The 14545-nt window shown below is 35.9% G+C and overlaps 1 protein-coding gene across 1 annotated transcript in view; it reads left to right on the top strand.

The window, feature by feature from the left end:
• The window catches only part of PLEKHH2 (pleckstrin homology domain containing, family H (with MyTH4 domain) member 2), a 51506-nt gene extending 37398 nt beyond the window's left edge, over window positions 1-14108 (top strand). The window contains exons 19-29 of the mRNA XM_009583064.1: window positions 734-913; window positions 2749-2846; window positions 3323-3500; window positions 5275-5430; window positions 6893-6990; window positions 7382-7523; window positions 8260-8405; window positions 9774-9903; window positions 10748-10834; window positions 12549-12686; window positions 13792-14108. Of these exons, the coding sequence (XP_009581359.1) occupies window positions 734-913; window positions 2749-2846; window positions 3323-3500; window positions 5275-5430; window positions 6893-6990; window positions 7382-7523; window positions 8260-8405; window positions 9774-9903; window positions 10748-10834; window positions 12549-12686; window positions 13792-13974 (1536 nt within the window). The 3' untranslated portion in view covers window positions 13975-14108. The remainder of the gene's footprint in view (window positions 1-733; window positions 914-2748; window positions 2847-3322; window positions 3501-5274; window positions 5431-6892; window positions 6991-7381; window positions 7524-8259; window positions 8406-9773; window positions 9904-10747; window positions 10835-12548; window positions 12687-13791) is intronic.
• Window positions 14109-14545: the final 437 nt, after the last annotated feature.

The raw sequence follows: 14545 nt of genomic DNA, 5'->3' as shown, positions 1-14545 counted from the left end.
CAGATAAAGTCATGTTTCAGTTACTCCATTGCTGATAAAAATTAGTCCTGTGCATCCACATATTTTCAGATAGACTATAAATAGATTGGACTTCCATCCATTTCTTGTATTTTGCTTATATACCTTGAAAATTCATCAACTATTATATAGAGTAAATGCAATGAGCAATATGTAAGCTTTCTTCTAATACAGCACAACAAATGCTTAACACCTGGCTTTCCTAAGACCGTACTGGGGATAGGAACGGTTATACTTACCCACAGTAAAAATACTAGTAAAAGCCAAGACATAAAACAAATGGCTCTGAGTTACGGTTTTCTTATCTGTTTATATTCTGCCGTGTTGTGCTCACTACTTGCACAAGCATTTCACACTAGCTGCCATTGAGAGCTGTACACCTTGCATTTTGAAGTCCTGTACAGGGATAAGCTATGTTCAGCATGTCCTTAAACTTGCATACCACCACAACTGTTGCAACTCCTGCTAGAGCTCACGCCGTTAGATACAGAGTGAAAATTTTAAGAGGTGTTTTTATCTTGTCTCTCTATATAGCTTTTCATCCATTCTGGCCCCTTTTCACGCCTTTTTGCAGGGCCAGCAGGGTTTCCGTAGTCTACCAGTAAACTGACTAATTGTGACCTCAATTATAGCACACTTCCGTTATACAGAACATCTAAAAGATTTGTTGGAGCTTTTTGTATGTAAACTCACTTGTTTATTATTTTATATCTAGACCTGCCAGTTGTTTATAAATGCTGCAGTTGACTCTCCTGCCATTGATTACCATGTATCTTTGGCCCAAAGTGCTTTGCAGATCTGCCTCACACATCCTGAACTTCAAAATGAGATCTGTTGTCAGCTTATTAAACAGACTAGACGTCGACATCCACAAAACCAGGCAGGACCGATACAGGTAACCAGTATTTATTTTAATGGTATCTATTTCAACAGCACAGACTGTTTAAAGTGGTAAAGGGGCTCCACGCTTTTGTAGCATTTGCTTACTTAAAATCAGATAAAAACCTGAAATAACATCTTATACTACTGTGTCTTCTTGAAACAGTGCTGATGCTGTCCTCCATCAAAGTACTTATATCTGATGACAGAGTGTATCTGTGCCTGTGCTGTTTTTAAAGGCTGGACATACAATGGGCTGTCTGCAAGTAAAGTGTTAAGAAAGACATCATGTATAGAACCTAGTTGTCTTTTACTGCATCTTTTCTAAGAGAGGTGTTGCATCAGGAAGCTTGGTGGGCTAAACCACATGGCAGATGTCTCTATAGCATGAGTGTGAAGAAAAGCTGTAATGCCATGTTGTGGAATCTCAGATAGGCTCAGGGTTTCAGGTAGGTGACCTCCTGTATGTCATGCTGTTCTGCACGCACCCTGCATGCTAGATTATAAATACATACTTAAAATTCTTCACCTTTGTCCATTGCCAGCTATTCACTGGTATCAAAATTTGTAACAATTAAATGATCTGAAATTGAAAGGAAAGCTAGTACTTACAGTTTGTGTAGATTTAACAGAACTGGAACAATAGTGCATATAATGGAGGAATACCTACAGAACTATGAGATGGATCAGAAAATGAGGAAGGAAATTACCACATTAAGGCTTTTGTAATAGATACATTTTACTCTTGCCATAGAAGTAGAACATGACCAGCAGACGTAACTATTATCCAGAAACAGCCTGTTTCTGGGATATGGCCAGTATGTATGCATCACTAAAACATCCACAAAGCTTTTATAACAAACATAGCACATTCATGTCAATTAGCACACACTGAAGTTACATACGGCTGATGAAATTTAAACTAACCATAATATTTCTTTGGTACTTTTGTACCACTGGCAAGGCCTTCCCTCTGATACAGATAAATAAATTGTTGCTATCATAATCCACTGGCATGATTTTTAAGGGTTAACATGTTCAGTAAAATGTTTGTAGCCTCACACTAATTTTTTCAAGTCCTAAATTCATGCTGTAGTCTCCCACACTTGCTTCTACTGCAGTGTCTTCCTGAAACAGAGCCAATGCTATCCTCCATCAAAGTACAGGTATTTAATGAAAGGGAATATCTCTACCTGTGCTGTCAATTTTCTATTTAATACCAGGCAAGTCAGATAAATCAAGATACAGAAATCCCGTTTTCTAAATTTCAGTATGATGTATTTATACAATTGTGAGAAAAGTACTTGCAACATTAGTAAGTGTAAATCCAGAGTACATGAGAGCAGTCTGTATTAAGTGAAGCCTATGGATACATATTGAGCAATGAAAATATACCAAAATATTGAATAATTGTTTTTTCAATTGTTACTATCTACTTGGTAAGATAGTAAGGAGGAAAATGTCTTACGGATTGCTTCATAATATATATAACAGGAGAAGTGAATTAAAATTGTACAGGCTTCTCCTCATTTCATAGTGCTTGGCCTTGCAGCCTTAGGTTTTTTTTCCTGTGTATTAACTGCTTTTTATAAAAACTGATCTGCTTTCCCATTTCCAGCCCCGAAAGAAACTTGCTGTACACAAGTAAATAGAAAGAAAGCATTTTGGCCTTCCGATGAGGTGACATGCTTATTTACTCAGCTTTTTCTCTGTGTTTTGGGTTTTTTACTCCTATTTACAGTTGTCTGTTACTCGACTTGGCATAGTAAGCTGCACTGCTGGCCAGCAGCCGCAGCAGGAAGTTCTACTTTGTAAGATGTTTAAAACAGTGAATGTCTTCCTTTTGTCCAGGGCTTGCAGCTCTTGGCTCTCTGCGTTGGACTCTTTCTGCCCCAGCACCCATTCCTTTGGCTTCTTAAACTTCATTTAAAGAAGAATGCAGATTCCAGGTGTGCCTGCATAGTATTACCCAGCTAGTCGACTAGTCTTTCTGAAGTATCTTATTTCCAATCTTCCATTTAATATTTCAGATATTTTGACATATATTTTAAAATAAATTTGAGTAGAATTGTGCTCCACTGCTACTACAGTGTAGTACACGTTACTTCTAGGCATCACTTGGGAAAGTTGTCCTTTGTTTTGAAAAATACTCCGCAGTGGAACTCTGACTGTATGTTGCAAAACCATGAAAACCAAAATATGGCAGTTACACAAAACACTTTGAGCTGCGTTCATCTTTGGCACAATTCTGTTGGTCTCGGTGGACTAATTCTCTTTATAATTCCACATGGAAAAATGTGTTGGAAATCTCGCAGAGTGAAATCTGAGCGCTGCTCCCATTTGGCACCCCCAGAGAGATTTACTCACGGTTTACTATCCTTTCAATCAGTCCCCAAGAATTGCCTTATTTCTCTTTTTGTCACAGGACTGAATTTGGGAAATATGCAATATATTGTCAGCGATGTGTAGAGCGTACCCAGCAGAACGGAGACCGAGAAGCCAGACCTTCCAGAATGGAAATCCTTTCCACTCTTTTAAGAAACCCCTACCACCATTCGCTGCCCTTCAGTATTCCAGTTCATTTCATGAACGGCATATATCAGGTAGACCACTAAATCTAACTTCCCAACCCCTTGCTATTAGCATATACATGAAGTAGTATATCAGAAATAGAACTGTAATTGTTAAGGTAAACGTGGTTCAAGTTTCATCCTGTGTCAGTGCTAGCAATGGCAAGCACAAGGTAACTGAATCGGATTTGATCAACAAAGAGTAAAGGTTTAGGGAAAAATCTTTAAAAGAAGGAAAAAATCCTAAAACCTCTTAAGAATGGGAAATACTAAAGTTCTGGTTCTTATTTAACCTGACCACCAGATGAATGAATTAGACTGAAGAACAGGGAAAGGTATTAAATTCCACTTCCTTTCATCAGACTTGAAAGTTAAATATCTCACTGAAGGCCTGGAAGCACAGCTGTAACTCCCATTATCAGTCATGAAGGATAACCATATTTGTTACAGAACAAACACAGCTTCATTCTTAACTCTTTTGGGACTTCATCCGTCAAAGCCTGTAGAAAACTCTCTATGGGCTTCCATGCATACTGCTTCACATCCTGGTTTGTGTTTCTAACCGTGAGAGCTGGCTGAAAAGAGTTTTTTAACAATTCACAGCATTCCTAGACAGAAAGCAAGTTTTTATATGAAATCAAAACGGTATCGAATAAACTCTTCATTTCAGGTCACAGAACACCTCTGCTTTTTTTCCCCTCTGTTTCTTAATTGCTTACTGCTTGCCCAGTAAAACAGAAAAAACAACATGTATTTAAATCATCCTAAAAGGTTTCAAAATTGAAATTTGAAGAAGAGTGACTGCTCATTAGTTATTTATTGCTCAAAAATGTAACTTAAGGGTTATGAAAATTGTAATTAAATAAATAAGTTACTTCAGGGGGATCAGCAAATAAGCAATTATAGTGGTATTGAAAACTCTTGTATTCATCTCTAAAGCTAGATTCAACAGATTTTTTTTTTTAATTCCAACCACTGAGAATCCCAAAATAGAAGTCCAAGATCCTTTTTCAAGGTATTTCTTTACAAAAAACAGTAAGGGGCCTTCTTCAACATATCAAATACAGGAAAACATCCTCCAAGTAGGTAAAGGTGAACATCAGCAACTAGTATCTATACAAAAGCGATTTTCCATCTCGTGTTAAAATGCTTTACTACTAGTAACAACAGACAAAAATTCGTATTACTGGCCTATGTAGTACTGACAGAGCAACACTGGTAAAATATTTTGGATCTGCCAATGTACATCTGCCAGTAAATACCCCTCTGAAGTTGCACATGATGAAAAATGATTAATTGATCTCATTTGTTTCACTACCATCTTGAAAAGTGTAGGAAATTACAGTTTTCTTCATTTTTCAAGTAGTATTTGTCACAAAAAGCTCAGCTACTAGACTGCTTTCTGTTATATAAATTCCGTAACAGAAATTCAAGTGTAGCAAGTGCAAAGAAAAGAAAACCAAAAATACTACATTTGGAAGTTTTTTGGTAGTAACTTTGGTTTCATAAACAAAAGGCAGTAAGGTATAATCTGCTGGAAAGTTCATCAATTTTTGGATGGAGAAAAACTCCACTAAATTGACTTCCCATGTGGAGATCTTGAATCTTTTCCAAACCCTTTACAGAATTTTTTTATTTCCAATGACAGTAAGTTATTCGCAGGTGATGGAATGGATCTTACATTGCCACTGTTATTCTAGAGATATTATCTTTCAATATCTTAGTTTTTTTGGGGGGCTGGGGAGGGCAAGGGGGTGGGTTTTATTAGTAAGTTTGATAGCAAAATACACTTTGGCTGCTTTTTTAGGTTGTTGGGTTTGATGCCTCTACCACAGTGGAGGAATTTCTGAACACCCTGAACCAGGATACAGGAATGAGGAAACCAGCTCAGTCAGGATTTGCACTGTTTTCTGATGATCCCTCTGGCAAGGATATTGAGCACTGTCTTCAAGGAAACATCAAGGTAAACAAAAACCTTTAATGAGCTCTGCATATAAAACAACAAATATCTTCGTTTTACGGAGCTCTCTTCAGACAATGTAAAAGGAAAACATTTTTCAGGCTGAAAACTGTCTTTAGGGTTTTTTCCTCATAACGTAAAAGGGAAGATTAAAAAAATTAAATTAAACACATCGCTTTTTCAATTGCTGAAATTCATTCAGTGAATGAATATTTAAAAAATATTCACATAAATATTAACATATTTAAAAGCTTTGTCTAGGAGACAGATATTATTCATTCATAGAAGTAGCAGCTGGGCTAAAAAAGAAACAGTAAGGTATTACTAATCACAGTCCTTTAAAACTAAAAAGCAATTGGAGTTCAAGATACATTTAGAGATTTCAGTTAACATTTCTTGTATAGCTCCAAAAAATGACCATTTGAGGTCCAAAAAGTCATTCATACTGGGGTGGAGATCCTGGGGAAGAAAAAAAAGAAGGGGTTCCTTATCTAAATATAGAATAATTAGGGTTCAGTTTAGGAAATTTCCAGTGTTTGGCTTATCATTGTTCTGAATTCTGAATTTTAGTTCCCTCTATTGCTAGAATTAAATTCTTTGCAGTAAAAATTGGCAAAATGCAATATAATCTATACTTTAATAAAATATTAGATTTTTTCCAAGCAACTTTTTAGCAACTACTGAAAAATGAATTTTTTGTGCTTCTATCAAGTGGTTCTTTTTGCACTCTTCGGCCAGTGTTCACAGCTGCACTTTGACTTACAAGGTACGGTACAACCAGACTTAGTGATAAACAAAAAGCAGAGTCATCATGATCAGCTCTCTTCCCCTACGAGAATAATTACCATATGGAAAGCAAAACGTATAAAAAATGTACTTATTTTCTTGGTAAATGCAACTTCAGAAACTGGTCACGTTACTGCTTCCAGGAAGGCTCTTTTAGGAAGGAACGGTGACATGAAGCCCAGCAGAGCACCCAGGACGTCCATTCCACCTCCTCCCCATCTGCCCACCTACCCACCTACAGCGCTTGTTGTGAACCACTCTTGCTGCAACTTCATACAAACTTTATAGCAGTTATAGAAAGGACCTGAAAAACTCCAGCATGCAGCAGAAACAGAAGGCAGAGATTAAAGGCATTTGATTAATTACGTAACAACTCACTCTCTGTAATTACACATTCATTGGCTGCTGCTAAATCAAGTACCTGGCCTTTCCGAATAAGCATGTTATGGCTTGTTTCCAAAGGTAGTGTGTGTGTATTGCAGGATAAACAAACAACAAAAATGTTAATTATTAAATACTTCAACTAAGAAATGCAAGTTAAGTTATCTTTCAGTAAGTTTAAAAATTCAAGGTATGTATGTTTCTGATACATAATAGGTAAAAGTAGACAATTTCCATTCAAAGGTGTTTTCAAAGAGGAATACATGGCAAAGTCAGTTTTGTATTGCTTTCCTTCTAGATCTGTGACATTATTTCAAAATGGGAGCAAGCCTCCAAAGAACAACACCCTGGGAAATGTGAAGGCACAAGGACTGTCCGCCTTACTTACAAAAATAGGTTTGTATAGCAAGTATTAACATCTCTGCCTTGACCCAAGATTTGTTTTTAATTTATGCAGAGTTTCTTCATCTGAAAAATACTGGCTGACTCAAAGCTTGCAACAAAAATAGTAAATAGGTATAACTGCAGAATTAAAAAAAAACCCCTATAGTTAATTTTTTCTTGTTCTTAAGAGGTGAGCAGGTCTGCCAAAAAAAAAAAAAAAGCAACACTGAACTCAGAAGACTGAAATTAATTATTTGCTTACTGGTTCAAGTACAAGTGTTGCTCTTCCAATGTGTTTTGACGCTGACGTAAACAAGTCACATTCACAGCAGATACTGCTAATCCTCAGGGCTAGTGCATTTCTCTATCTTCTTTATTTAATAACTTTCTGTCTTTTCTGTAGGCTTTATTTTTCGGTTCAAGTCCATGGGGAGACAGACAGAGAGAAGCTGCTGCTAGTATATCAGACAAATGATCAAATAGTCAATGGACTCTTCCCCATAAACAAAGAACTAGCGATGGAATTGACAGCTCTATTAGCTCAGGTAATCCTTGTGCATTAATGACTCACACAGCAGTTTTACAGGTGAAAAACTTGAATAAAGAAACTGGTCCAGGATTGCTTAACAGTCAAGTGACCTCCACCTTTTACATGTGATAGGGCTGGAATCTGTGTGTAAGGCTAACTCTGTACTTTAGTGGAAATGCTTTACAGCGTATGCTGCTGTTGGCACCAGTATGGATAAAATGTGCTTTACCTCCTACACAGTCAGTCCTTCTTTGATGAAATATCATGTAATCATGTACCATTTCTTCATTCACTATTCCTTACGTGATTCCTGCAAGTTAATACACCAAAGTAACAGCTGTTTAATGAAAGCCTAAGACTCCTTTACTTGACATGGTCTTGATAAGATCTGTTTTATTTTTAAAAAATGAAAGGCTCAAGGGAAGGTTATTGAGAAAGTTATTTGATGGTGTTATGTAATAAATTTGAACTGGTTTGTGTTCAGCTGGAGATCTAGCAATCTCAGAGCAGAACTAGTAAGTATTATATTTGTACAATTTATACTTGATATTTATCTTTTTTCCATGGTAAATATAAAGTAAGAAAAATAAAATTACTTGCATGACTTTTATATCAGTGAAAAATATACATTAATTGACAAACTGTTTTTCATTTTATACTTGGTAAGACAGAGGAAAAGACAGCTCAAATACCCAGCTATAAAATTACTCTGGAGTAACAAAAAATTCTCTTCTTCGTGGTCTTTCCCTTAGGTAGAGATTGGAGATTTTGAACGGCCTTTCTCAACTCCAGCAGGGCAAGTCACTTCCCAGTCCAAGTCCAATCAAACGTTAAAACAAGTTTTGGAGAGATTCTACCCTAAGAGATACAGGCATGGTTGTTCAGAGGAACAATTAAGGTGAGATGTATTTTGCAATTCATATTCTCTAAAAATCTAGGAGTGAAATGAGGAGGTTTAAAATTGTCATTAGGTACAACTTATTGTTATGCCATATTTGCCTAAACCTGTGTTTGGGTAAATATGAGTATTCTTGCTAAATTGAAGAACCCATTCCCTCGGTGTATTTCTAATCTAAACAGGACCATCATTAAGCACGCATTCCGGCAAAAGCGGTACAAGTTACTACATAGTGTTACAAAACCTATTAACATAAAGAAGAGCAGGACAGTGTGATAAATAATCCAATGATATAGCAATTTTGAAGTCAAATAAACATCATAGAAATGTTTTCCTCATTCTTCACTACAGGGTTGAGAAAATTTAATTTCATGTGCATTATCATATGCACAAGGTAACATTATTACATACTCAGAAGATAATAGGCACATTCAAAAGTATACACACAACAAATGGAAAGTTACGCAACTAATTTCAAAGAACAAAATGTAAGAGGTCCTAGATTAGACTAACTCATGGAGGATTAAGTCAAACACCTGTTGAACTGTTCAAGTAGTCCCTAAACGACCAATTGCCAGAGCTGGAATTCTGTGGCAGGGGAAGAATCACTCTATACCTGCCCTCTTTCTTGTATTCTTTTGCTAAGGGTACAGTTTGACTTTATAAACTTCCAGTAAGAGTAAGCTGCAAGAGAAAGATCTCCCTTTACTACATGTTCCCCCTCCCTTTTCTTGGGCTGCATCTAATAATTTTGTGGCTGCCAGGCGAGTCCTTCCTGCAAGTCAATGTGCTAGAAAGGTATTCTGGGTTTTTTTTTTTTTGGAGGATTAGTTTTCCATAGGATCATTTTATTGAACCAACTCACCATGGGGCCACAAAAGAAAAAAGCCAGTGTGAATGCATCATGCATCAGAAGCACCCTTTTTGGTAGCAGCGCCCAGATACACTAAGAAAGAGTAGTGTTAAGCTGTATCTTCCACATCTACTAGTAGCCACTGGTAAAGATACGTGCTAAGCTGGATGGATTTTTGGAATGACAACTGGCATAGCTGTTGAGTACTGATAAAGGTAGATTGATCATCTGTAGAGACACATTAAAAGATGTAATAGACTTTTTCCCTTTATGCTGCAACTGCTACATCAATATTTAATCATAATGTTGCAGAAATTAGAAGATACTTCGTAATTTTCATGTGCAAAAAAATATTAAATGACATTTTGGATTTATTTAATACTGTATAAGTGATAGTTGTTGTATTAACTTTAATTATCATTTTAACAAATGGATTTTTTTTTGCTCATTAAACTCGCTATGGGTAAGCATTTAAATTCCTTTCAATAACTAAATTACATATTTCATTTCAACAGACAGCTTTGTCAGCGATTGTCTACAAGATGGATGGCTCTCCGGGGGCACAGTGCTGCAGACTGTGTGCGCATTTATCTCACTGTAGCCAGAAAATGGTCTTTCTTTGGTGCTAAATTGTTTGCAGCAAAAGTAAGAAACTTTACTGAGTTGAGTTTTTTTTTTAAATATAATTTGCAAATGGTAATACCTTTTTGTTGAAAATGGGAGTGTTATACATGTGCTGATTGAATCTCTTGTCAAATTACTAACTTGTTTAAGCCATATACTGCTGAAATGTAATAGCCATAGTACTAAGTATACCATAATAGTAACATTCCAATACACTTATTTCTTGTTTTACATTATTAATCTAGGTGGTATCTTTTCATTTTCTTGTATCTTAGTTTGAGATAGCCTTTTTGTTTCAGACTTTTTTTACCTGATAACTAGTAGAATATTGAAAAGGCATCATTAACTGGCTATGGAAGCTGAACCTTGCAGAAACGCTAAATGTTGTTAGGGCTATTTAGAGCAGTCCCTTCTGTGCTGGCCTCTCTCAATTTCTCCTAAACCACTAGTATCTTAATTCTCTTGATTCAAATAACGACTATGTTAAACAGAACTGTCACGTCACCCCTTATGTTTTATTAGGTAATCCCAGTATATATATATAATTGCTTATCACCACTCTGTTCTTTGCATATGTAGACATATGACCAAACTTTAAAACACCTGACTTCTTTTTTACTTTATTAATGAGACCATGCATTTTATTGGACTAAGCACCGGGGGAGGCTTCAAGAGTATTAGGTTGAGTTCATAGTTCTGCCCCTGGCCGCCTACATGGCTTTGGGCAGCTACTTCAGTTCCTTTACATCAGTTCCCTCCCAGAGTAAATCTCAGTAAGATCTGTGGATGGAGAGAGCTCTGTAATAGCTGAGAGTTAATATTGCCTCATTTTGAAGTAGTAATTAAAGAACATTTCTCTTTGTAGCCTCTAGCAACATCCTCAGTTGAGAAACCCTTCATATGGTTTGCTGTACATGAAGATGGCATAAGCATCCTAGATTACAGCTCTATGGTAAGTGAAATTTCTTCTTTAATTTTGGTCGAAGTAGATTTTAATACTGAGTATATGGAGAGATTCACCACCATACTACATAAAAGATGGCATTAGCCTTCCATGCTAAGTTATCTAGTCTTTCTCTTAAAGCAAACATTAATTCCTTTCAAAACGCTTTAATGTTATCATCATTATAGTAGCACTAATAATAGAAATAAGTAATGAATTCTTTGCACAGAATTTATTTTTGTTTATCAGATACAGGTTTTTTATCTTTTAATGAAATGTTAATGTTTTAATCATTCAGATGTCAGGAGATCCATAGTTACAGTTCTTACAATAACATTAATTTTCTTTTCCTGGAGACTTCATTTTCCATTATTATTCATAATACATACACTCTGCAAAAATTAGTTACTTTAAAAGATTGTTATTTCATTGTATTATTTTTGTTTAATAGTAGGTAATATAACCCAGTGTTATTTAATTATGCAATTTAGGCTCTGATTTTTCTTTGATTTGCAATAAAAATTTTCACAGAAAACAACTCATGGCAATCAGTGTAAAAAAGCAGTGCCTGAGAAGATCCCTGCTTTAATTTATATCCTGCAAAAAAACAGAATGGCATGGTGCTATTAGCAAGTGCTAATATTGAATATCAGAAAACTAAAATCTCAACTTTATAATTGTACTGATATGGGCCTTTTCATTACGTTTCTTTGTAGTTAAATAATAAAACAAAGAACATGAGGAAAGCAAACAGCAGCTCTGTTCAGAGAACAAGCAAAATGAGCTTGCATCAGACTGGAGAAAGCTCTATGAACGTTATCTACTCATAGAGCTAGCTATGGCATTTCTGCAGAGCACTGCCAGTTTACAGTATCAGCAGGCCTTACTTGCCATTCAAGAAATGCTCAGTTTCCAGGGAATATTCTGATTTTCTGTAGGAAGGATCAAGGGTATCAGAAATGATGTTGCAAGGGGTAGTTAGAGAAAACATAATTTCAAAATAAGGGCAAAAAGAGGTTTAGTAACTGAAGGACGTTAAGTCAGTTATTGTACAGATATTATCTCCCGATGAATTTTAAATGTGGACATCTGCAGCACATTAATGAGTCGTAATGATAAATTAAATGCTAATCATAGACTCAAAGGCCACTAGTGTGGTGTTGAACATTGAACAGTAAGAGACGAGGCATGGAAAGCAGAGGAGCCTTGAAGAGCATTTAAGTTTCATCAGAGATGTGAAAAAAAGGGAACAGAATTTAATTTCATTTGTGTGTATGTAAACTACATCACTGCACAAAAAGAAGTCCTGTGGTTAAATTCCTTTAGATGTCTTGTACTCTGCCATTTAATTTATTTAGACACTGCTTTGATTTCCAGTGGAATTCCTGAGATTAACTTCTCCCAAAATCAGTCAAGACTTGTGTAAATTGAATTACACACTTGAGTTGAAACCTGCTTATAATATCTTTGATCTAATCAATTTGGAATAGAAACAGAGGTCAAACTTAGAAGAGTTTCCTGCAATGGAGATTCCTCATAGCGAAGGTCTGAATGAAGCTATCCCAAAATCTACAATTAATTTCAAGATTCATAAGAGGCTAACAACATTTTGAAAAATACACATGTAACTATATTTTTGAAAGAAGTATTTGTCATAATCTGCTTTTCCTGCATTGTCCTGCTTATAGCTTTGCGTTCTGTTTTTCTGGTTTTCTTTTTTAAGCGATTAACAGTTACATATACATATAAGAGTCTGATGACTTTCGGAGGCTATCAAGATGATTTTATGTTGGTTGTTAACAATGCTCAGACAAAGGACAAATCAACTGAAAAACACCTTTTTGCCATGACAAAACCAAAGGTTGGTATATTACCTGAAATAGTTTCCCACCGTCTGCTACTTTTCTACTTTTTCTAGTGGGTAATCCTTAACAGATGTGAAAGATGAAACACCTTCTTTATTCCTAGCATTCTCAGATTATTGACTTTTGCCAGATGGTTTTAGAGAGTGAAACAATTAGTAATATAAGAGCTAACAGTGACAATGCTGATGTGTTCCTATTCTTTTCATGTCCCTGTCTATAACATTCCAAATTTTTCATAGAAGGACAAAGAAGGCTGTTAAGGACAGGAAGTATATTCAGTACCTAAAAACTAGTCTGTTGGCTTGATCAGCACCAGAGATAATTTTTAAGAAGGTACATTTGTGTTCTACAGTGGAATTGTAGAACACAAGATCTGAAAGATCAGTCACTTCTTTAAAATCCTAGGATATTTTTACCTTTGGTAAAGAAACTGTTCATGCTTTTTAAATCCAGATTCTCTCCTTCACTGGTAAGATTGACTACATTTTTTTAAAAAGCAAAGATTTCGAAGTCTTTTGCTGTTAGTCAGAACAATTTATGAAACAGTATACAAAATTCCACATATAAACGGGTCAAAAGATGCCTCCTCATACAAATACACATAGTAAAATACATCTGTTCAAGTTTCCCTCAGATTGTGCCCTTATAGGCAAGGTTGTGTGGATTGCACAGAGAAAATACGGTAAAAAGCTCCCAAAAGTCTTTATTCCTTTTATCTACCCTGCGCCTTTAGTTCTCTGAGCGCTAGATACTTTCTAGCAAAATTGAGGGAACACAGCATGAAAGTTTTTTCTGAAAACATCATCTTTTGGACTTCAAAATCTCTCTCAAAGTGAAAGAAACCATCTGTTTGAATCATTGAAGACTGTGGAAGACAAAGTATCCAGCATACTGATGGCAATAACATTACATTATTGGCAAGGAGCAATAGAAAAAAGTTCTATTAGGCATCTCCTCTCTCCCCATCATTAATTTGTTTGATAAAGTACAAGTACTTTTCCAGTTGATGGTGATTGTCACTTGCTAAAAAGTTAGCTATTTTTTCAGCAGTCAAAACACATCACTGTATTTTTCAGAGAGTTTTGTATGTTCCTGTTATAGATTCTTGAGATCACTCTACTGATTGCCAGCTATATTAACAACTTTCATCAGCTGAAAGGAGCTGCTCATCACCTCTCTGCTCCAGCATTACTGGCACCTCAAAGTGGACAGAAACTCAAGGAAACGGGGAGTCAGCCACTTCTTGCAAACAACAGACCAACTAAATGTCCCACTTTGTTATGAAAGGATTATGTATCATGATAATCCATCTTTGTTACAGGGTTTCTACACTGACTGAAAACTTTTTGATGTACAAGACATAGAGCATAAGCAGGTCCATAACCAAAAGAAAGGCGGACAGGTTTACATTTATTTCAATGGTATATAACAGGAGGAGCCCTTTAATTAAAGCCCTGGCCTGAACTGGAATGATGATGAGTGAATTTAAGGATTATGCTTTACTGGTGGTGGCTTGTGCCTACAACTCAAAAATGTGTCTGTTGATAGTGATGGGGAAAGGTGGCTGTGGGAAAAATTGTATAGATTTTAGTTGTTTTCCAGATATTTACTCAGGGACCAAATGTCTTCAACTCTAACTCTTCATCTCTATTTTTCAAAATTATACAAGTTGTATAACCTTCATTTTGAAAAGGAATTTTTTTTAAAAAAAAGTCAAACACAGAATATTTTCCACTTCCAGCACCCGTCCTTATTTGCAATACAAGCACCATGGGACTAAAAAGAACAAATTGTTTGATTTGTATAATTGTTTCTCCTTTAAAAAGAAACATAAGCACATCATGTAACTATTATA

This window comes from Fulmarus glacialis, unplaced genomic scaffold, assembly GCF_000690835.1.
Source record: "Fulmarus glacialis isolate BGI_N327 unplaced genomic scaffold, ASM69083v1 scaffold46468, whole genome shotgun sequence".
Taxonomy (NCBI): domain Eukaryota; kingdom Metazoa; phylum Chordata; class Aves; order Procellariiformes; family Procellariidae; genus Fulmarus; species Fulmarus glacialis.
This window is presented reverse-complemented; position numbering and strand designations above follow the sequence as displayed.